Source organism: Lutra lutra, chromosome 18 (assembly GCF_902655055.1).
Source record: "Lutra lutra chromosome 18, mLutLut1.2, whole genome shotgun sequence".
Classification (NCBI taxonomy): domain Eukaryota; kingdom Metazoa; phylum Chordata; class Mammalia; order Carnivora; family Mustelidae; genus Lutra; species Lutra lutra.
Window position 1 is genome coordinate 24521937 of NC_062295.1, and position 24476 is coordinate 24546412.

Sequence of the window (24476 nt, forward strand, 5' to 3'; positions counted from 1 at the left end):
AGGTCATGATCCCAGGGTCCTAGGATTGAGCCCCACATCAGGCTCTCTGCTCAGGGGTGAGCCTGCTTCCCCCCTCTCACTCTGCCTGCCTCTCTGCCTACTTGTGATCTCTCTCTGTCAAATAAATAAATAAAATCTTTAAAAAAACCTCTTTCATATTAATGCCTTTACAGAGTGTGTTACATGCAACATTCATGAAGACCATATTTTTTGACTGAAATCATACTGCTTTTATGTTATCATATTTTATCACTCCTAGAAAACTACTTTAAACTTTGAAACAATCCATGTAACATGCACCATAGTGTGGTGAACATATATTTCATTTAATAATGCTATACGTACTCACATATACAACTAGCATTCCTTCCTTTTATACCTGGGCATTTGCAGAGTGTATTAAATTGACTTTTGTAGTGGGAGTAGAGTTCCTTGTTCCTTGGACATGGCTGTATTGAGATCAGATCACTTGGAATACCCAGGAAATTGGTCTGAGCATTGGAAGAAGGATTTCCATGGTTGGAGGGATATGGTATGGCAGGTACAAGGTGTGTGGAAGTGAATTGGGGGAGAGAAAGCTGCCATCCTGCAAAGCGGAGGGAATAATTTCCATGGGGAGAAAAAAGAGAGAGAGGGAGAGAGTGGCTGAGAGAGTGTGGTGTAAGATTCACACAAGAAGCTGGGGAGCTGTGGAAAACATTTGGTCAAATTAAGCATCTGTTTTAGTCCTGGGTGTTCTCTACAACTAGTGTTTTCAGAATATTATAATATATCTTATACTGGTGTACTAAGTGCAGTGGTATACTACTTCACTTGGTACACAGGTTTTTGCAGTGAGTGTAGCTCAAAGTCTGAGATTTTGGAAGTACACAAGTTTTGGCTGAACAGAGCTATAGCATGTACACCTGTAGAGAAGGATGGCTCTGGTCCAACAGTGTACACAAGGTGGTGTAGGGATCTCCTGGGTCACATAGAGAGAGATCATTCCCCTTCCTGGAGTACATTTGGAAGAGGGTATATTGCCTCTCCAAGGATGAAAGACCGTGCAGGCACCAGAAAACGGGCTCCCATTGGCAGGGCAAAGAGGCATGCACAGAGGGTGGATAACCTAATCATTGCTTTTTGTTGTCTGCACCATAGATTCTGCACACTGCACAGACATAGACTGTTTTTGTGGTTCAAAGGGCACTAATAAGAACACAGAAGGGCTTTCATCTGAGGAGGGAGCAGATCCAAGGAGTGCCAGGTCCTTTAAGATTTGGAGCTTTGAATCCCAGCCATGTACAAAAGATAAAAAGCAGGAGAGCTGTCCAGACAGGCATGCTGATGGCCCTCAACTTTTTGCAGGGCTTCCTGAAATGGAGATGTTAAATCCCCTGTCCATGGACAAGAGATTGGGGTAGCACTATTTTACCATTGCTACAAATACAGTTGGACTGCAGAGAACAACACAGCAACACCCAGTGAAGATAGAAGCCCCTTACATCAAACCCTGCCACCCATGCTTGGCAAATGTCTTTTTTTTTTTTAAACTGGAGAAAGATTGACTCAAAGCCAGCCCAGCAGACCTCTCCCCTAGAGGGGCAATACAGGCAGCATGCCATAAGCCCCATACAGTGCCTCACAGCATCCCCTTCAGTTCCAGTGGAAATAGGACAAGGCTGTATTTTTTTTTCTTTCTTTCTTTTCTCTCTCTCTTCCTCTTTGAATCGGGCTTATGCTTTCTGATTTGTTTGGTTTTCGTTCCATCTCCTTTTGGTTTTTTTCTTCTTTTTTGGATCAGTCTTCTTTTTTTTTTTTCTTTCCTTTTTTTTTTTTATAGGATCACCATTTTTATTTTATCTTATTTACTTTATTATTTTCTTTTCTTTTTTCTTTTTATTATTGTGTTATGTTAGTCACATAAGATACATCATTAGTTTTATGACGCTGTGTTCCAAGATTCATTGTTTATGTACAACACCCAATGTTCCATGTAATACATGCCCTCCTTAATACCCACCACCAGGCTCACCCATTCCCCCACTCCCTCCCCTCTAAAACCCTCAGTTTGTTTCTCAGAGTCCACAGACTCTCATGGTTCTTCTCCCCACTCTGATTTCCCCCAATTCACTTTTCCTTTCCTTCTCCTAATGTCCTCCATGTTATTCCTTATGTTCCACAGGTAAGTGAAACCATATGATAATTGACTCTCTCTGCTTGACTTATTTCACTCAGAATAATCTCCTCCAGCCCCACCCATGTTGCTGCAAAAGTTGGGTATTCATCCTTTCTGATGGCTGGGTAATATTCCATTGTATATATGGGCCACATCTTCTCTATCCATTCATCTGTTGAAGGGCATCTTGGTCCTTTCCACAATTTGACTGTTCTGGACATTGTTGCTATGACCATTGGGGTACAGATGGCCCTTCCTTTCACTACATTTGTATCTTTGGGGTAAATACCCAGTAGTGCAATTACAGGGTCATAGGATAGCTCTATTTTTAATTTTTTTGAAGAATCTCCACACTGTTTTCCAAAGTGGCTGCACCAACTTGCATTCCCACCAACAGTGTAAGAGGGTTCCCCTTTCTTCACATCCTCTTCAACATTTGTTGTTTCCTGTATTGTTAATCTTTGCCATTCTAACTGGTGTAAGGTGGTATCTCAGTGTGGTTTTGATTTAAATTTCCCTGATGGCTAAAGATGATGAACATTTTTTCATGTGTCTGGTAGCCACTTGTATGTGTTCTTTGGAGAAATGTCTGTTCATGTCTTCTGCCCATTTTTTGACATGATCATCTGCATATTTTCAAACCAAACTGCCCTGAAACAGGAGCTCAATCATAAGGGAAAAATAGGAAGAAATTAAAACACTTGAAAGTTAAAGAGCTTCCTGCTCAAGAATGATTGGGTCAACCAGGAAATCAAAGAAGAACTTAAACAATTCATCAAAACCAATGAGAATGAAAACACATCATTATGAAACCTATGTGATACTTCAAAGGTGGTCCTAAGCCTCACTCAAAAATGTAGAAAAATCCCAAATGTACAAGCTAACCTTACAACTAAAGGAGCTGGAGAAAGAACAGTAAATAAAATCTAAACCAAACAGGAGAAGAGAAAAAATAAAAATTAGAGAAGACCAATGAAATAGAAACACCAAAAACAGTAGAGCAGATCAATGAACTAGAAGCTGGTTCTTTGAAAAAATTAATAAGATTGATAAACTTCTAGCCAGATTTATCCAAAAGAAAAGAGAAAGGACCCAAATTAATAAAATCATGAATGAAAAGGGAGAGATCATGACTAACACCAAGGAAATAGAAATAATTATTAGAAATTATGAACAACAACTATATGCCAATAAATTAAGCAACCTGGAAGAAATGGATGCCTTCCCAGAAACTTATAAAATACCAAGACTGAAACAGGAAGAAACAGACAATCTGGATAGACCAATAACCAGGAACAAAATTGAAAGAGTATCAACCCCCCCCCCCAAAAAAAACCTCCCAAAAAACAAGAATCCTGGGCCAAATGACTTCCCAGGGGAATTCTACCAAACGTTTAAAGAAGAAATAATACTTATTCTTCTGAAGCTGGTTCAAAAAATAGAAGTGGTGGTGGGTATTAGGGAGGGCACATATTGCATGGAGCACTGGGTGTGGTGTAAAAACAATGAATACTGTTAGGCTGAAATTTAAAAAAAAAAATAGAAGTGGAAGGAAAACTTCCATACCTTCTCTATGAGGCCAGGATTACCATGATCTCAAAACCAGGCATAGACCCCATCAAAAGGGAGAATTACATACCAATATCCCTGGTTAACATAGATGTCAAAATACTCAAGATCCTAGCCATTGGATCCAACAGTACATGAAGGGATTATCCATCATGACCAGGTGTGATTTATTCCTGGGATCAAGGGTGGTACAACATTCACAAATCAATCAATGTGATAGAACACATTAATAAAAGAAAAGACAAGAACCACATTGTTCTATCAATTGATGCAAAAAAGCATTTGACAAAATACAGCATCCTTTCTGATTAAAACTCTTCAGAGTATAGGAATGTAGGGAACATTCCTCAACTTCATAAAATCCACAGTAAATATCATTCTCAATGGGGAAAAGCTGAGAGCCTTTCCCATAAGATCAGGAACATAACCAGGATGTCCATTCTCACCACTATTGTTCAACATAGTACTAGAAATCTTAGCAACAGCAATCAGAACACAAAATGAAAAAACAGTATTCAAATTGGCAAAGAAGTAGTCCAACTCTCTCTCTTTGCAGAAATATGATACTCTATGTGGAAAACTTAAAAGTCTTCACCCCCCAAGTTACTAGAACTCAAACAACAATTCAGTAATGTGGCAGGATAAAAAAAAGCAATGCACAGAAATCAGTTGTTTTTCTGTACAGTAATAATGTAACTGTAGAAAGAGAAATTAAGGAATTGATTCCATTTACAATAACACCAAAAACCATAATGTATCTAGGAATAAACCTAACTAAAAAGATAAAGGATCTGTACTCTAGAAACTACAGAACACTTAGGGGAAAAAATGAGGAAGACACAAAAAGATGGAAAAGTATTCCATGCTCAAGGGTTGGAAGAACAAACATGGTTAAAATGTCTATGCTATCAAAGCAATCTACATTTCCAACACCATCCCTATTAATATAAAATTGGCATTTTTCAAAGAGCTGGAACAAATAATTTTAAAATTTGTATGGAAACAGTAAAGACTATGAATTGTCAAGGGAATGTTGAAAAGGAAACCAAAGCTGGGGGCATCACATTGCCTGATTTTATGCTCTATTACAAAGCTGTAATCACCAAGACAGCATGTATTGGCACAAAAACAGACAAATGGATCAGCGGAACAGAGTATAGTGTCCAGAAATGGACCCTCAACTCTATGGTCAACTAATCTTCAACAAAGCAAGAAAAAATATTCAATGGGAAAAAAGACAGTTTCTTCAATAAATGGTGCTGGGGAAATTGGACAGCTATACATAGAAGAATGAAGCTCAACCTTTCTCTTACACCATATACAAAGATAAACTCAAAATGGATGAAAGATCTCAATGTGAGAAAGAAAACCATCAAAATCCTAGAGGAGAACACAGGCAGTAACATCTTCAAACTCAGCTGCAGAAAATTCTTGCTAGACATGTCTCCAAAGGCAAGGGAAACAAAAACAAAAATGAACTTTTAGGACTTCTTCAAGCAAAAAGCTTCTGCCTAACAAACGAAACAGTCAACAAAACTAAGAGACAACCCACTGGTTGGGAGAAGATATTTGTAAATAACATTACAGATAAAGGGTGGTATACAAAGTCTATAAAGAACTTCTCAGGGTAGTTCCAGTCTATAAAGAACTTCTATGGGTAGTTCCAGAATTCATGAGAATTCTGGAACACTGAAAAGAAATTTTAAAAATAAATAAAATAGTCATAATTCAAACTGCAAAAAAAAAGAACTTCTCAAACTCAGCACCCCAAAAACAAATAATCACATCAAAAAATGGGCAGAAGACATGAACAGACACTTCTCCAAAGAAGACATACAAATGGCTAAGAGACACATCAAAAAATGTTCAGCATCACTAGTCATCAGGGAAATTCAAATCAAAACCATATTGATAGAGGAAGAGGCAAGATGGCGGAGAAGTAGCAGGCTGAGACTACTTCAGGTAGCAGGAGATCAGATAGATAGCTTATCTAAAGATTGCAAACACCTACAAATCCAATGGGAGATCAAAGAGAAGAAGAACAACAATTCTAGAAACAGAAAGTCAACCACTTTCTGAAAGGTAGGACTGGTGGAGAAGTGAATCCAAAGCGTCAGGAAGATAGACCACAGGTGGAGGGGCCAGCTCCCGGCAAGCAGCGGAGGAACAGAGCACAAAATCAGGACTTTTAAAAGTCTGTTCCGCTGAGGGACATTGCTCCAGAGGCTAAACCGGGGTGAAGCCCACGCGGGGTCAGCGTGGCCTCAGGTCCCGCAGGGTCACAGAAGGATTGGGGGTGTCTGATGTCACAGAGCTTACAGGTATTAGAATGGGGAAGCCGGCTACAGAGACAGCCAAGGAGTGAGCTCTCAGCTCAGGGTTACCTTGAACTGGTCACAGGCTTAGTGAACTCAGAGCACGGCTGGAGGCCAGGGAGACGGGATTAATTGGGCACTGTTCTCTGAGGGCGCACTAAGGAGTGGGGCCCTGGGCTCTTGGCTCCTCTGGGCCAGAGACTGGGAGGCCGCCATTTTCATTCCCGTACTCCGGAACTCTACGGAAAGCGCTCAGGGAACAAAAGCTCCCGAAAGCAAACCTCAGCCCGGCCCCTGGTAAGGGTGGTGCAATTCCGCATGGGGCAAAGACACTTGAGAATCACTACAACAGGCCCCTCCCCCAGAAGATCAACAAGAAATCCAGCCAGGACCAAGTTCACCTACCAAGGAGTGCAGTTTCAATACCAAGGAGAGCAGCGGAATTCCAGAGGAGGAGAAAGCAAAGCACGGAACTCATGGCTTTCTCCCCATGATTCTTAGTCTTGCAGTTAATTTAATTTTTTTTCTTTTTCAATTTTTTTCTCTTCTTCTCCTAAATTTTTTTTAACTTTTACCCTTTTCTTTTTTAACATTTTTAACTAGTTTATCTAATATATATATATATTTTTCTTTTTTATATTCTTTCTTTATTCATTTTCTTTTTTTAATTGTTTCTTTTTTTGTTTTTTTGGAACCTCTTTTTATCCCCTTTCTCCCCCCTCACGATTTGGGATCTCTTCTGATTTGGTTAAAGCATATTATCCTGGGGTTGTTGCCACCCTTCTAGTATTTTACTTGCTCCTTCATATACTCTTATCTGGACAAAATGACAAGGCAGAAAAATTCACCACAAAAAAAAGAACAAGAGGCAGTACCGAAGGCTAGGGACCTAATCAATACAGACATTGGTAATATGTCAGATCTAGAGTTCAGAATGACGATTCTCAAGGTGCTAGCCGGGCTCGAAAAAGGCATGGAAGATATTAAAGAAACCCTCTCGGGAGATATAAAAGCCCTTTCTGGAGAAATAAAAGAACTAACATCTAACCAAGTTGAAATCAAAAAAGCTATTAATGAGGTGCAATCAAAAATGGAGGCTCTCACCTGCTAGTATAAATGAGGCAGAAGAAAGAATTAGTGATATAGAAGACCAAATGACAGAGAATAAAGAAGCTGAGCAAAAGAGGGACAAACAGCTACTGGACCACGAGGGGAGAATTCGAGAGATAAGTGACACCAACGATGAAACAACATTAGAATAATTGGGATTCCAGAAGAAGAAAGAGAGAGGGCAGCAGAAAGTATATTGGAGAGAATTATTGGAGAGAATTTCCCCAATATGGCAAAGGGAACAAGCATCAAAATCCAGGAGGTGCAGAGAAGCCCCCTCAAAATCAATAAGAATAGGTCCACACCCCATCACCTAATAGTAAAATTTACAAGTCTTAGTGACAAAGAGAAAATCCTGAAAGCATCCAGGGAAAAGAAGTCTGTAACATACAATGGTAAAAATATTAGATTGGCAGCAGACTTATCCACAGAGACCTGGCAGGCCAGAAAGAGCTGGCATGATATATTCAGAGCACTAAACGAGAAAAACATGCAGCCAAGAATACTATATCCGGCTAGGCTATCATTGAAAATAGAAGGAGAGATTAAAAGCTTCCAGGACAAACAAAAACTGAAAGAATTTGCAAAGACCAAACCAGCTCTACAGGAAATATTGAAAGGGGTCCCCTAAGCAAAGAGAGAGCCTAAAAGTAGTAGATCAGAAAGGAACAGAGACAATATACAGTAACAGTCACCTTACAGGCAATACAATGGCACTAAATTCATATCTCTCAATAGTTACCCTGAATGTAAATGGGCTAAATGTCCCAATCAAAAGACACAGGGTATCAGAATGGATAAAAAAAATAAAACCCATCTATATGTTGCCTACAAGAAACTCATTTTAAACCCAAAGACACCTCCAGATTTAAAATGAGGGGGTGGAAAAGAATTTACCATGCTAATGGACATCAGAAGAAAGCAGGAGTGGCAATCCTTAGATCAATTAGATTTTAAGCCAAAGACTATAATAAGAGATGAGGAAGGACACTATATCACACTCAAAGGATCTGTCCAACAAGAAGATCTAACAATTTTAAATATCTATGCTCTAATGTGGGAGCAGCCAACTATATAAACCAATTAATAACAAAATCAAAGAAACACATCAACAATAATACAATAATAGTAGGGGACTTTAACACTCCCCTCACTGAAATGGACAGATCATCCAAGCAAAAGATCAACAAGGAAATCAAGGCCTTAAATGACACACTGGACCAGATGGACATCACAGATATATTCAGAACATTTCATCCCAAAGCAACAGAATACACATTCTTCTCTAGTGCACATGGAATATTCTCCAGAATAGATCACATCCTCGGTCCTAAATCAGGTCTCAACCGGTATCAAAAGATTGGGATCATTCCCTGCATATTTTCAGACCACAATGCTCTGAAGCTAGAACTCAATCACAAGAGGAAATTTGGAAAGAACCCAAATACATGGAGACTAAACAGCATCCTTCTAAAGAATGAATGGGTCAACCAGGAAATCAAAGAAGAATTGAAAAAATTCATGGAAACAAATGATAATGAAAACACAACAGTTCAAAATCTGTGGAACACAACAAAGGCAGTCTTGAGAGGAAAATATATAGCGGTACAAGCCTTTCTCAAGAAACAAGAAAGGTCTCAAGTACACAACCTAACCCTACACCTAAAGGAGCTGGAGAAAGAACAAGAAAGAAACCCTAAACCCAGAGGAGAAGATAAATCATAAAGATCAGAGCAGAAATCAATGAAATAGAAACCAAAAAAAAAAAAACAATAGAACAAATCAACGAAACTAGGAGCTGGTTCTTTGAAAGAATTAATAAGATTGACAAACCCCTGGCCAGACTTATCAAAAAGAAAAGAGAAAGGACCCAAATAAATAAAATCATGAATGAAAGAGGAGAGATCACAACGAACACCAAAGAAATACAGACAATTTTAAGAACATACTATGAGCAACTCTACGCCAACAAATTTGACAATCTGGAAGAAATGGATGTATTCCTAGAGACATATAAACTACCACAACTGAACCAGGAAGAAATAGAAAGCCTGAACAGACCCATAACCAGTAAGGAGATTGAAACAGTCATCAAAAATCTCCAAACAAAAGCCCAGGGCCAGACGGCTTCCCGGGGGAATTCTACCAAACATTTAAAGAAGAACTAATTCCTATTCTCCTGAAACTGTTACAAAAAATAGAAATGGAAGGAAAACTTCTAAACTCATTTTATGAGGCCAGCATCACCTTGATCCCAAAACCAGACAAGGATCCCATCAAGAAAGAGAACTACAGACCAATATCCTTGATGAACACAGATGCAAAAATTCTCACCAAAATACTAGCCAATAGGATTCAACAGTACATTAAAAGGATTATTCACCACAACCAAGTGGGATTTATTCCAGGGCTGCAAGGTTGGTTCAACATCCGCAAATTAATCAATGTGATACAACACATTAATAAAAGAAAGAACAAGAACCATATGATACTCTCCATAGATGCTGAAAAAGCATTTGACAAAGTACAGCATCCCTTCCTGATCAAAACTCTTCAAAGTGTAGGGATAGAGGGCACAACCTCAATATATCAAAGCCATCTATGAAAAACCCACCACAAATATCATTCTTAATGGAGAAAAACTGAAAGCTTTTCCACTAAGGTCAGGAAATCGGCAGGGATGTCCATTATCACCACTGCTATTCAACACAGTACTAGAAGTCCTAGCCTCAGCAATCAGACAACAAAAGGAAATTAAAGGCATCCAAATCAGCAAAGAAGAAGTCAAACTATCACTCTTTGCAGATGATATGATACTATATGTGGAAAACCCAAAAGACTCCACTCCAAAACTGCTAGAACTTGTACAGGAATTCACTAAAGTGTCAGGATATAAAATCAATGCACAGAAATCTGTTGCATTTCTCTACACCAACAAGACAGAAGAAAGAGAAATGAAGGAGTCAATCCCATTTACAATTGCACCCAAAACTATAAGATACCTAGGAATAAACCTAACCAAAGAGGCTAAGAATCTATACTCAGAAAACTATAAAGTACTCATGAAAGAAATTGAGGAAGACACAAAGAAATGGAAAAATGTTCCATGCTCCTGGATTGGAAGAATAAATATTGTGAAAATGTCTATTCTACCTAAAGCAATCTACACATTTAATGCAATTCCTATCAAAATACCATCCATTTTTTTCAAAGAAATGGAACAAATAATCCTAAAATTATATGGAACCAGAAAAGACCTCGAATAGCCGAAGGAATATTGAAAAGAAAGCCAAAGTTGGTGGCATCACAATTCCGGACTTCAAGTTCTATTACAAAGCTGTCATCATCAAGACAGCATGGTACTGGCACAAAAACAGACACATAGATCAATGGAACAGAATAGAGAGCCCAGAAATGGACTCTCAACTCTATGGTCAACTAATCTTCAACAAAGCAGGAAGGAATGTCCAGTGGAAAAAAGACAGCCTCTTCAATAAATGGTATTGGGAAAATTGGACAGCTACATGCAGAAAAATGAAATTGGACCATTTCCTTACACCACACACTAAAATAGACTCAAAATGGATGAAGGACCTCAATATGAGAAAGGAATCCATCAAAATCCTTAAGGAGAACACAGGCAGCAACCTCTTCGACCTCAGCTGCAGCAACATCTTCCTAGGAACATCACCAAAGGCAAGGGAAGCAAGGGCAAAATGAACTATTGGGATTTTGTCAAGATCAAAAGCTTTTGCACAGTAAAGGAAACAGTCAACAAAACCAAAAGACATCCAATAGAATGGGAGAATATATTTGCAAACGACATATCAGATAAAGGGCTAGTGTCCAAAATCTATAAAGAACTTAGCAAACTCAACACCCAAAGAACAAATAATCCAATCAAGAAATGGGCAGAAGACATGAACAGACATTTCTGCAAAGAAGACATCCAGATGGCCAACATACACATGAAAAAGTGCTCCATATCACTCGGCATCAGGGAAATACAAATCAAAACCACAATGAGATATCACCTCACACCAGTCAGAATGGCTAAAATTAACAAGTCAGGAAATGACAGATGCTGGCGAGGATGTGGAGAAAGGGGAACCCTCCTATACTGTTGGTGGGAATGCAAGCTGGTGCAACCACTCTGGAAAACAGCATGGAGGTTCCTCAAAAAGTTGAAAATAGAACTACCCTATGACCCAGCAATTGCACTACTGGGTATTTACCCTAAAGATACAAACATAGTGATCCGAAGGGGCACGTGCACCCGAATGTTTATAGCAGCAATGTCTACAATAGCCAAACTATGGAAAGAACCTAGATGTCCATCAACAGATGAATGGATAAAGAAAATGTGGTATATATACACAATGGAATACTATGTAGCCATCAAAAGAAATGAAATCTTGCCATTTGTGACAATGTGGATGGAACTAGAGGGTATCATGCTTAGCGAAATAAGTCAATCGGAGAAAGGCAACTATCATATGATCTCCCTGATATGAGGAAATGGAGATGCAACATGGGGGGTTAAGGGGGTAGGAGAAGAATAAATGAAACAAGATGGGATTGGGAGGGAGACAAACCATAAGTGACTCTTAATCTCACAAAACAAATGGGGGTTGCTGGGGGGAGAGGGGTTGGGAGAGGGGGGGTGGTGTTATGGACATTGGGGAGGGTATGTGCTATGGTGAGTGCTGTGAAGTGTGTAAACCTGCCGATTCACAGACCTGTACCCCTGGGGATAAAAATATATGTTTATAAAAAATAAAAATAATAATTTAAAAAAATGTATTGATAATTAACTCCCTCTACTTGACTTATTTCACTCAGCATAATCTCCTTCATTCTTCTGTGTATGTTGCTACAAAAGTTGGGTATTCATCCTTTCTGATGGCAGAGGGGGTGACACACTATGAGAGACTGTGGACTCTGAGAAACAAACTGAGGGTTTTGGAGCAGAGGAGTGTGGGGGGTTGGGTGAGCCTGGCGCTGGGGGTTAAGGAGGGCACATATTGCATGGAGTACTGGGTGTGGTGCATAAACACTGAATCTTAGAACACTGAAAAAATAAAATAAAATTGTAAAAAACCAAATTGAGATACCACCTTACCACTTAGAATGACAAAAGTTAACAAGGCAGGAAACAACAAATTCTAGTGAGCATGTGGAGAAAGGGGAACCTTCTTACACTGTTGGTGGGAATTCAAGCTGGTATAGTCACTCCAGAAAACAGTATGGAAGTTCCTCAAGATGTTAAAAATAGAGCTACCCTATGACCCTGGAATTGCTCTACTGGGTATTTGCCCCAATTATACAGATGCAGTGAAAAGAAAGGCTCCTACACCCCAATGTTCATAGCAGCAATGTCCACAATAGCTCAACTATGGAAGGAACTGAGATGCCCTTCAGCAAATGAATGGATAAAGAAGATATGGTTCATTTATACAATAGAATATTACTCAGCCATCAGAAAAGATGAGTACCCACAATTTGCATCAACATGGATGGCACTAGAGGGGATTATGCTAAAAGTGACATAAATCAAGCAGATAAAGACAAATATCATATGGTTTTATTCATGTGGAACATAAGGACTAGCACAAAGGACATTAAGGGAAGGAAGGGAAAACTGAAAGGGGGGAGTCAGAGGGACAGACAAACCATGAGAGACTATGAAGACTGGGAAATAAACTGAAAGCTTTAGAGGGGAGGGGGGTGGGGAGATGGGGTAGCCCAGTGATGGGTATTAAGGAGGGTATATGTTGTAATGAGCACTGGATGTTATATACAAATAATGAATCTCTGAACACTATATCAAAAACTAATCATGTGCTCTATGATGATTAACATTACATAACAAGAACAAAAACTATTACCCTGATTCTAAAGAAAAAAAGGAAAGGAAAAAAAGAAGCTATAAACATTGGGGTAGAGATGGCCCTTCTTATCACTACATCTGTATCTTTGGGGTAAATACCCAGTAGTGCAATTGCAGGGTTATAGGGAAGCTCTACCCCAATGTTTTTTTTTTTTTTCTTTTTAAGAAAACTTTTACTTTCATCTAAGCAATTTTACATTTCAAAATGTCACCTTGAACTAATATAAAAGACTTTAAAGATAAGTGATTGTGACTAAGGCATGTTGGGGAACACCAGAGCTCTTTCCTTTCAAAGGTTGGGGCATCTTATGATGTATTTTGTACAGAATTTAATTAAAGACTTAAAACAACAGGGGATTAAGACTATTTGGTTCAAGCTGGAAAAGAGATAAAGCCTAAGAAAGCATAAACATAAAAGCATAAGAGGAAGCATAAGAAAATTGGGGATTATTTTCATGTTGAAAGGCAAAAGAGTACAACTTCCTTACTTGGGGTTCAATATGAGTGTTCAAGAGCTACATCTGCAAATAACTAGCTATTTGCCATGGTCGCCAAACTGTGGAAAGAACCAAGATGCCCTTCACAGACGAATGGCTAAGGAAGATGTGGTCCATATACACTATGGAGTATTATGCCTCCATCAGAAAGGATGAATACCCAACTTTTGTAGCAACATGGACGGGACTGGAAGAGATTATGCTGAGTGAAATAAGTCAAGCAGAGAGAGTCAATTATCATATGGTTTCACTTATTTGTGGAGCATGACAAATGGCATGGAGGACAAGGGGAGATGGAGAGGAGAAGGGAGTTGAGGGAAATTGGAAGGGGAGGTGAACCATGAGAGACTATGGACTCTGAGAAACAATCTGAGGGTTTTGAAGGGGTGGGGGGTGGGAGGTTGGGGGAACCAGGTGGTGGGTATTGGAGAGGGCACGGATTGCATGGAGCACTGGGTGTAGTGCAAAAACAGTGAATACTGTTACGCTGAAAAGAAATTTTTAAAAAATGCATTAAAAAAAAAGAAGTCTGATCCAAAGAAAAAAGAGAAAATGAAATGAAACTAACAAGCAAGCAAACAAAAAAACTATAAGCCTAATTCCAAAGGAAAAAGAAAAAGTACAAAAAAGTAAGTTAAAAAAAAAAAAATACGGCCTGAGCCTATTTCCACCAGAACTGAAGGGGATGCTTTGAAGCACTCGATGATTAGTAGACTTAGTGCATTTGGCCTGTTACCTGTTTTGCTCTTCTGGGAGAGAGGTCTGCTGTGCTGGCTCAGAATCAATCCTGCCCTTGTTAAAAACAAAACAAAAGGGTTGGGAGGCTGAGGGAGCCAGGTGGTGGGTATTATGGAGGGCACGCATTGCATGGAGCACTGGGTTTGGTGCATAAACAATGAATTCTGTTACACTGAAAAGAAATTAAAATAAATAAATAAATAAAATTTAAAACAAAACAAAACAGTTACCAAGAATGGGGTGGGGAGGCTTATGGAGGTAGATGTAAGCAACTCCCACCTCCACTGGGGGCCACTGTGTTGCTCTCTGATGTCTGATTGTGTTGATAGTGGGAGTAAAATGATGACATCCCCATCTCTCTTTCCTAGACAAAGGGTCTCACACACCCTGCTGTTCAGGAGGCACTCGCAGGAGATCGAAGGCTGTTAGTGTCAGTACTCAGTTGTCCTGCATTGTATATTTGGCAGAGTTGGGATTCAAAACTTCAAATCCTGTGCCACTCAGTTCCCCCCAGGTTTTCTTCTTGCCAGAACCTGACACCTCACTCTCAACACTTCTCTCCCAATCTCCCTTTTCTCTCTGTGGAAAGGGTTCCCTCTGTTCTGCAGCACAGCAGGTTTTCTCTCCCCCAAATCACTTCCATGTACCTCACACCTGCCTCCAACTGTGGAGATCCTTCTTCCAATCCTCAGGCCAATTTCCTGGGTGTTCCAAGTGATCTGGCTTCAATACAACTGTGTTTGAGGGACAAGAAAAGCCCAGAATCCCCCTACTTCTTCACCATCTTAACTCTTCTCTCCCAATATTAGATTGTTTTATACCATATTTTATGCCTATGGCTCATGAACAAATCCCCTAGTTCTTTCTTTCTTTCTTTTTGTTTTTTAAACAAATCCCCTACTTACATTCAGATATATTTTAAGATGTGCACTGGAAGTACAGCCAGAGGTATAGTTTTTAAAAAATCTCACAGCTCATCAACACTATTTACACTGTGCTATATATTCCTTTGTTTTTTTTTTTCATTTTAGCAAATATTTATTGAGTGGAAATTCTGTGCTAGTCTTTATTATTATAAACACTGAGAATACAGAATCTAACAAGATGGTCAAGGTACCTGCTCTTAAGGAGTTAACATTCTAGTTGGTGAACATATACAATAATAAAACAAATTTTTAAAACTAGTACAGTTAAGTACTGTAAAGATCATCTCACTGGAAGATAGAATTGAAAGTGATAGGTTCTACCGTACACAGAAGTGTGAGAGGACTACTTCTTACGCTCTTTTTCCTTCTTTATATTGGTGCACACTTGAGTCTGTAATGTTTCAGAAACAGCCTTCATTTTATAAAAATCTATTATTTCTTCTTCCAATTGTCTTCTCTCCTCCTCAAGTCTCATTGTCTCTTCTTGCTGGACTCTTTTAAGATGCTCAAACTTTTCCTGTAGCTGGGGAACAAATGTGCAGTTATGACTCAAAGCATTTTATTCCCAGGTGGCACATTCCCAGGAACATGCTTGTCTTTTCTACTGGTTATCAAACAGACTACATCAGAGTAGAGTTTGATATTAATAACAGTTTCAAAGTTTCATACTTAAAGTAAAAAATCAGGTATGGAATTTCTTTTAATTTTAAATGTGTCCCCATTGAACCAAATGGAATAAAACACAAAGTTATGGAAAACACTCAATTGTAGAAATTTTTCCTAATGAGGTAATATTTTTAACTCTACATTTTACCATAAATCTCTTTGACTAAAATTTGATAAATCCCTGTCCACTAAAAGTACATACATTAAAATATGACATGGATTATAAAATATTTCTTGACACTTAATTGATAAAGGCATTCTTTAGCATAATTATAGGAAGGAACAAAAACCTCATTCAGTTACTTTTTACTTGCTTCTGAGATCTTATTTAATCTGTGGTACTTAAAATGAGCCCAATTAACCATAGGAAGGAAATAATATCACCTTACTTTCCATTACAGAAAGGCCTGCGTCTTTAGCATGAATTTATTCAACATAAGGATTGCTTGTATGCATCAGAGGACATATTATTTTTAAAGTTATGGTTACTATGATGTAAAAGTATGAAGGACAGCCTTATTTTCAGTTTAACCTTTTGAAAAGCAAACAAACTAGGAGCTTAAACTGCCATAATATTAATTAGCTAATTTATATGGCTATGAAGAACACAAGAACATTGTTAATACTATGGGTTCTCAACTCTAGATGCCCATTAGAATCATTCAGTAAGCTTGCAAATCTCCCAGTGCACAGGTTGTACACAGATCAGTTGCATCACACTATCTGGAGTGGAAACCTGAATGTCACAGCTTTTAAAAATTCCTAGGTGATTTTAACGTGCAGCAAATTTTGAGATCCATGGTGTAAAAACAAAGATTACTTTTTCCTCTGCTGCAGTTGGATATCTCTTAGAATTATATTTTCATCCCTGAGAAGGAAATGAATATCGACACACAAGTAGAAAAGCTGGGGATGAGACAGTCTGGTATCTATAAATGAGGGCAAAATCAGAAAAAAAAGTTTCACCTAAACATGGAAGAGTGAGTCTTGGAAGGAAGATAGCAGTGGAATAGGAGGACCTGAGCTTACCTAATCCCACAAACACACCTAAATAACTATCTAAACATGCCAAAAATCAACCTCAAGAGTGACAGAACAAACTCCACAACTAAAGGGAGAGAGGAGGCCACTCGAAAAGGTAGGAGGTGTGGAGATGTGATTTTGGGGAGAAATGGATCACAGGTGCTGTGAAGGGCAGAGAGCTGTTGTCACAGAGAAATGGCATGAAACAGAGGACCACATAGGGGAACACACCAGGAGAACATTTCCCCAAAGCCATTGGTTTGGAAAGTAAGAGTGACTGAGCTTTGTGAGTTCTTGCAAACTGTGAGGCTTAAAGCCTGGAGTTTTAAAGGCCAGCAGGCTTGGTTGGGATAGAGCCCTGAGGGCACTGCCCTGCTCCTGGAGAGAGGATATACAGACAACCCAGGGGCATATTGCTTGGAAACAGCAATCTGAAGAACACCTGGGGCACATAGGTGAAAGATTATTTATTCTTCTCAGAGTGCATACCTGAGAGGCAGCATTCACTGAGACTTCTCTCCAGGAACAAAGGAGCTGGCTGGCACCATTTGCCTACAAGTTACTCAGCATAAACACAGAGCCACATGCTGGAACAGATACAGCACTGACCCTGGCTTCCTAAGTTCTTTACACCAAGCCCACCCCTCTGCATTCTGGCAGGACTGCTCTTCTTAGTCAAGCTTCCCTCAGTGTAGTGGGCCCCTCCCTCAGAACACCAGCACAAACTTCCCCCCATACCACGTCTCCCCACCGAGCACTTCAGGGCCTTAGTTCTGAAGGAAATAGTGTCTGGTCTCATTTCACAAGCAGACCAGAGCACATCTAGTTAAACCTCACCACATTCAGACCAGAGACCAAACACTGCCCACTCTTGGCAAGGAGTGCCCCTGCAGAGGAATGGCCTCATGGATAAATTATCCAAAACACAACAGCAGAGTGCACACAGGACATGCTGGAGACACTCTCTGAAGGCCAGGACTGGGCACTACATGATCTTTTCTTCATAAGACCATTACTTTCAGGAGCAAGAGACATAACTAGACCTTTCTAACACAGAGAAGAAGGTAGAGACTTGGTCAAAATACCAAAACAAAAGGATTTATCCCAAATGAAAGAACAAAGTAAAATCAAGTCATAGAGTGAAGCAAAAAAGATATAGGTAACATGCCTAATGGAGAATTTAAAGGACCAGTCATAAGGACACTCATTGGGCTTCAGAAAAGAATAGAAGACATCAATGAGACCCTTACCACAGAGATAAAAGAGTTTTAAAAAAAGGAAGAGAGGTAAGATGGCAGAGGAGTGGGGTGACCCTAAGCCTGCCTTGTCATTGGAACACAGCCAGATAAAGATTGGATTATTCTCTTTTTCTTTAAGATTTTATTCATTTATTTGACAGAGAGATCACAAGTAGGCGGGGGGGTGGGGAGCAGGCTCTCTGCTGAGCAGAGAGCCTGATGCAGCGGCTCCATCCCAGGACCCTGAGATCATGACCTGAGTCAAAGACAGTGGCTTAATCCACTGAGCCACCCAGGCGCCCCAAGATTGGATCATTCTAAACATCCACAGAAGGTAGGAACTGTGGAGAGTTGATCCATGGGAGAAAAGAGCAGAGGGTGCTCCCCAAGAAAGGGAGCCCTGACTGAAGAGGGAGTAGCAAGAGAGAAGAGGAGAAAGAGAAAAAGCATGGAAAAAGAGAGATGGAGGAGAAAAAAAGTGAAAAAACAGACAGGTGTCTTTCACACAGTGAAAATATGCACAAGAAAGCTATTGCTCAAAACCATTCATGGAGGGAAAAGAGAGGCTTACATTACCACCAGTTTTCTGTAGACAGCAGAACACAGATTCTGAGGTATGGGAAGTTTGCAACACACCCAGTTTCATGCTTGGGGAACTGAGTGGTGTCCTTGTGTGGGAGCAGAGCTTAGCTCCAGCAGCTGGCAGCCTCAGCTCCCCCTTGAGAAGCAGTTCCCCTGCCTGGAGTGCATTTGGGAGAGGTGACATGGCCTCTCTGTGGGCAAAGTTCCTGTGGGTGTCATTAAAGAGTCCTGCCCACCAGTATAGGAACAAAGATACTGGCTGAGAGGTACAGACGCTGACAGTTCTGACTGGGTATTGCAATTTACCATAAAATCTCGTACACTGCTTTCTGTGACAAGCCAACTCCAGCCACAGCTTGAGAACTTGAGTGCATTTGGGAGAGGTGACAGGGCCTCCCCACAGGCAATGGACCCTGAGGGCACTATTGAAAGATCTGGCCCATCAGCACAGGAACAGACACCAGCTGAGAGCTACAAACCTCAGTGCCGTGTGTGTTGCAATTCACCATAAGCTCCAAAGTGCTGCATGATCCTGCCACTATCTTCTGCTACAAGGCAGCAGTAGCCACAATATTGGGAAAACCTCCCCAGAGAATCAGTGTGGGTCGGCCTTTCCAGGGTCTCTGAAGTGTGGAGTTTTGAATCAGCAACTTTACAGGTAATACAATGGCACTAAATTCATGTCTTTCAGTAATTACTCTGAATGTAAATGGACTAAATGCTCCAATCAAAAGGCATAGGGTATCAGAATGAATAAAAAACAAAAGACCCATCACCATGATGTTTATAAGAGACTCATTTTAGACCCAAAGACACCTCCAGATTGAAACTGAAGGGGTGGGGAATCATTTATCATGCTAATGGACATCAAAAGAAACCTGGAGAAGCCATCCTTATAGGAGACAAACTAAATTTTAAACCAAGGACTGTTGGGGACCTGGGTAGTTCAGTCTGTTAACCCTCTGTCTTTGGCTCAAGTCATGATCCCAGGGTCCTGGGATCAAGCCCTGTATCAGGCTCCCTGCTCAGCACAGGAGTCTGCTTCTCCCTCTCCCTCTGTCCCTGTTCTTGTGCTCTCTCTCTCACTCACTCTCTCTAATAAGTAAATAAAAGATCTTAATAAAATAAATAAATAAATAAAAATTTTAAAATCTTTTAAACCAAAGACAGTAATAAGAGATGAAGAAGGACACTATATCATAATAAAGAGATCTACCCAAAAAGAAGATTTAACAATTGTAAAATATTTATGCCCCTAACTTAGGAGTAGCCAAATATATAAGTCAATTAATAACAAACATAACAGAACTCACTGATAATATTACAATAGTAGAAGACTTTAACACCACTCTTAGCAATGGACATATTATCTAAACAGAAAGTCAACAAGAAAACAAGGACTTTGAATGACACACTGGGCCAGATGGACTTCACAGATATATTCAGAGCATTTTATCCTAAAACAGCAGAATACATGTTCTTTTCTACTGCAGATGAGACATTCTCCAAAATAGATCACTTATTAGGTCACAAATCATGGCTGAATAAGTACAAAAAGACTGAAATTGGACCATGCACCTTTTCTAACCACAATATTATGAAACTAGAAATCAATCACAAGAAAAAATCTGGGAAGACCATGAATACATGGAGGTTAAGCAACTTTCTACTAAACAATGAATGGATAAAACAGGAAACAAAGATGAAATTTTAAAAATACATGGAAACAAATGATAATGAAAACACAACCATCAAAAACCTATGGGATGCACTTAGAGTGGTCCTAAGAGGGAAGGATAGAGTAATATGGGCCTACCTCAACAAGCAAATAAGGAAAATCTCAAATAAGGAACATAACCTTACACATAAGGAAGGTAGAAAAAGAACAAAAATTATTCCTAAAGCCAGAAGGAGGAAGGAGATAATGAAGATTAGAGCAGAAATAAATGATAAACAAAAACAGTAGAACAGATCAAGCAGAAATAAATGATATAGAAACAAAAACAGTAGAACAGATCAATGACATTAAGATCTAGTTCCTTGAAAAAATTAATACTATTGATAAACCCCTAGCCAGACTTATCAAAAAGTATAGAGACAGGACCTGGATAAATAAAATCACAAATGATGCAGGAGAAATAAGAACTGTAGGAACACGAACAATTATAAGAGAATATTATGAAAAATTATATGCCAACAAATTGGATAATTGAGAAGAAATGGATAAAGTCCATTTGGATATCAAAACTGAAGCAGGAATAAATAGAAAACCTGAACAGACCAACAGCCTGCAAAGAAATTGAATCAATAATCAGAAAACTCCCAACAAACAGACTTCCAGGACCAGATGATTTCCCAGGCAAATTTTACCAAACACTTAAAGAGGAGTTAATATCTTGTCTTCTCAGACTATTCTAAAACACAGAAGAGGAAGAAAAACTTTGAAATTCATTCTATGAGGCCAGCATTACTCTGATACCACAACAGATAAGGACTCTAATAAAAAAGAGAACTAAAAGCCAATATCCTTTATGAACACAGATGCAAAAATTATCAGTAAAATACTGGCAAAACAAATCCAACAATACATTAAGAATACCATTTACCACAATCAAGTGGGATTTATTACTGAGCTGCAAAGGTGGTTCAATATATACAAATCAATCAATGTGATACACTATAGTAGTAAAAGAAAGGATAAGAACCATATGACCTTTTCCATAGAGGCAGAAAAAGCAAATGAAAAAGTATATCAATTCATTAAAAAACCCCCAACAAAGTAGGATTAGAAGGAATGTAATTCAACATAATAAAGCCCATATATTTAAAACCTACCACTAATATAATCCTTAAGGGAGAAAACAGAGCTTTCCCTCTATAGTCAGGAACAAACAGGGATGTCCACTCTCACCACTCTTATTTAATATAGTACCAGAAGTCCTAGCCATAGCAATCAGACAACAACATACTCTATATGGAAAACCTGAAAGATCCCCCCAAAACTGCTAAAACTAATAAGAGAATTCAGTACATTCGCAGGATACAAAATCAATGTACACAAATCTGCTGCATGTCTACACACCAATAATGAAACATCAGAAGGAGAATTTTTTTAAAAATCTGATTTATAATTGCACCAAAATAATAAGATATCTAGGAGTAAGCCTAACAAAAGAGGTGAAAGATCTATACTCTGAAAATGATAAAATACTGATGAAATAAATTAAAAATGACCATTTTTAAGCATGGAATGGAAAAACACTCATGCTCATGTGTCTGGTTAAAAGCACTTAAAAAGAGCAAAAAATCTTAAGGTGCAACTGGTGGAATTGGATGGTCATGGGCACGGGCCTAAGCCCATGAACCCAGGGCAGCCACTGCCAGCAACCACCCATGAAGGAGAGAGTGCAGCAGAGCCTCCAGTTCCTGGTCCTTGAGCCCCCGGCTGTGCACTGCTTGTACCACTGCTCAGCTGGGACCACCCCGGCCCACATTTGAGGGAGTCTGGTGGGCATTCTCTAGAACCACACCCTTTTGCACTCCACACACTGAATGACTAGGATCTGGCTGTGCTCCCCTCCACATCCCATGCCTGAGAGACCTTGATGTGGGTGCTAGCTGGCAGTCTCTAGGACCGGCCAGGTTTCCAGAGGCTGGACACTCCCAGTCTATGCCTGAAGGAACTCAGCTTGATCTCTAGTCGGGATCTCTTAGCTGCTGCAGCCCCATGACTGAGCACACCTGGCATCGTGGGCCTAGTCCCCAGACAGCAGTCCCAGCAAAGGCAGCCAGCAGAAGTGGGCTCCCTGGACCAATATTTCTCATGGTTTTAGTGGTGCAGGGGTGCAGAGACAAGTGGGCACTTCAAGCAAACCCTGAGATGGTGACTGGGGACGTGCACTGCCTGTGGGAGGTCACACAGCTCAGTGGAGTTTGCAGAGGGGAAGTCTGTGTGTTCTGGACCACCGAGAGTGGAGTAGACTGAGGCTTCTCTCTGAGATGGAGGTCTGGGTGTAGTTTGCTTTACACTAAGCCTCCAAAAAGCCAAAAAGCCACAAAAAGCCGCCAAAGAACAAAAAACCTCCGGAGAACAAAAGCCTGAAAAACCGGTTTCACAGAGACCAGCCCCTTGATTGGGGGCAGGAGGACTCAACCCAAACAAGACTGACTGAAAAACAATGAGGCAGGACCCTCCCCTAGAAAGCAAACCAAAAGAATGAGAGGACAACCACCACAGGGGCCCATAAAACTGTAAAACCCCAACATCGGGAGAAAACAATATATTAAGCTCCTGGTATTGCCCTAAAACCTGTATATTTCATAGATACAACTTTTTTTTAAAATTCATTCTCATGATTCTTGCTCTTTTAATTTCTTTAACCTATGTGCCAGTACAACTAGAAGTTTAATACAACATACTCCATAATGTTTTAACTTGAACTTTTTCCATACATGTACCTGTGTTTTTTTTTCTTTTTTCTTTTTCTTTTAAATACATATAGATACAAGCTTCAAGATAATCCTTTATCCCTATTCAATACTACCCCTACATAGAAACCAGTTTTAATCTCCCTTTATCTCTGGAAAGCTGATTCCTTTAACAAAAATAACAAAATATACCAAGGAAGAGACAAAATAACCTTCCTCACCCACATCAAGGATTTATAACCACCCTCCTAGCTTTTTCTTCTGTCAGTGTTTCTGTGTATTTGTTTTGTTCTGGTATTATATAAATCTTATTCTTACAGTTCATTTTGACTGGGTTCTTGTCATTTACTTTTGTGGGACTTTTTGTTTGTCCGTTTTTGTTTATATATCTTACGTTGGGGGCTCATTTTGGCTGGGTTTTTCTTTTTTTCTCTCTCTTTCTCTCTCTTTTTTCTTTTTCTTTCTTCTGATTGCTCCAAAACTTTCCAGGGTGCACCTTGCCTGGATCATGGTTGATATATTCAGCCATACATTCCCTCAACCACCTCTCACTAAAATGACTAGGAGGAGGAACACCCAAGAGAGGAAAAATTCAGAGACTGTGCCGTCTCCCACAGAACTATTGCATATGGACATAAGCAGTATGTCAGAAAGGGAATTCAGGGTAACAATTATTCAGGCAATGGCTAGGTTGGAGAAAACCATTAGTGACAACATAGAATCTCTAAGGGCAGAAGTGAGAGCTACCAGGCCAGAAGTTTAAAATGCTATCAGTGAGATCCAATCTAATCTAAATATTCTAACAGCTAGGGTAACAGAGGCAGAAGATAGAATTAGTGATCTAGAGGACATACTGATAGAGAAAAAGGATCAGGAGGAGGCATGGAACAAACAGCTTAGAAGCCATGAAAACAGAATTAGGGAAATAAATGATGCCATGAAATGTTCCAATGTCAGAATAATTGGGATCCCTGAGGGAGTGGAAAAAGACAGAGACTAGAAGATATAGTTGAACAAATTCTGGATGAAAATTTTCCCAGTCTGGGGAATGGAACGAGCGTACATGTCCTAGAAGCAGAAAGAACACCCCCCAAGATAAACAAAACCAGAAAGACCTTGAGGCATTTAATTATGAAACTGACAAATTGAAATTTTAGATAAGAGTTTCTGAGCACAGTTGCGGGGAAGATTTTCCTTACATATAGAGGAAGGTCCATCAGAAAAACATCAGACTTCTCCACAGAAACCTGACAAACCAGAAAGGGCTGGCAAGACATATTCAGGGCACTAAATGGAAAGAACATGCACCCGATAATATTTTATCCAGCAAGGTTGA

The 24476-nt window shown here is 39.6% G+C and overlaps 1 protein-coding gene across 2 annotated transcripts in view; it reads right to left on the reverse strand.

The window, feature by feature from the left end:
- Positions 1-15388: 15388 nt before the first annotated feature.
- SEPTIN14 (septin 14) overlaps positions 15389-24476 on the reverse strand; it is a 144746-nt gene continuing 135658 nt past the window's right edge. For both annotated transcript variants that reach the window (XM_047714576.1, XM_047714575.1), the window contains exon 10: positions 15389-15726. In XM_047714576.1, coding sequence (XP_047570532.1) covers positions 15547-15726 — 180 coding nt within the window. In that variant the 3' untranslated portion in view covers positions 15389-15546. The remainder of the gene's footprint in view (positions 15727-24476) is intronic.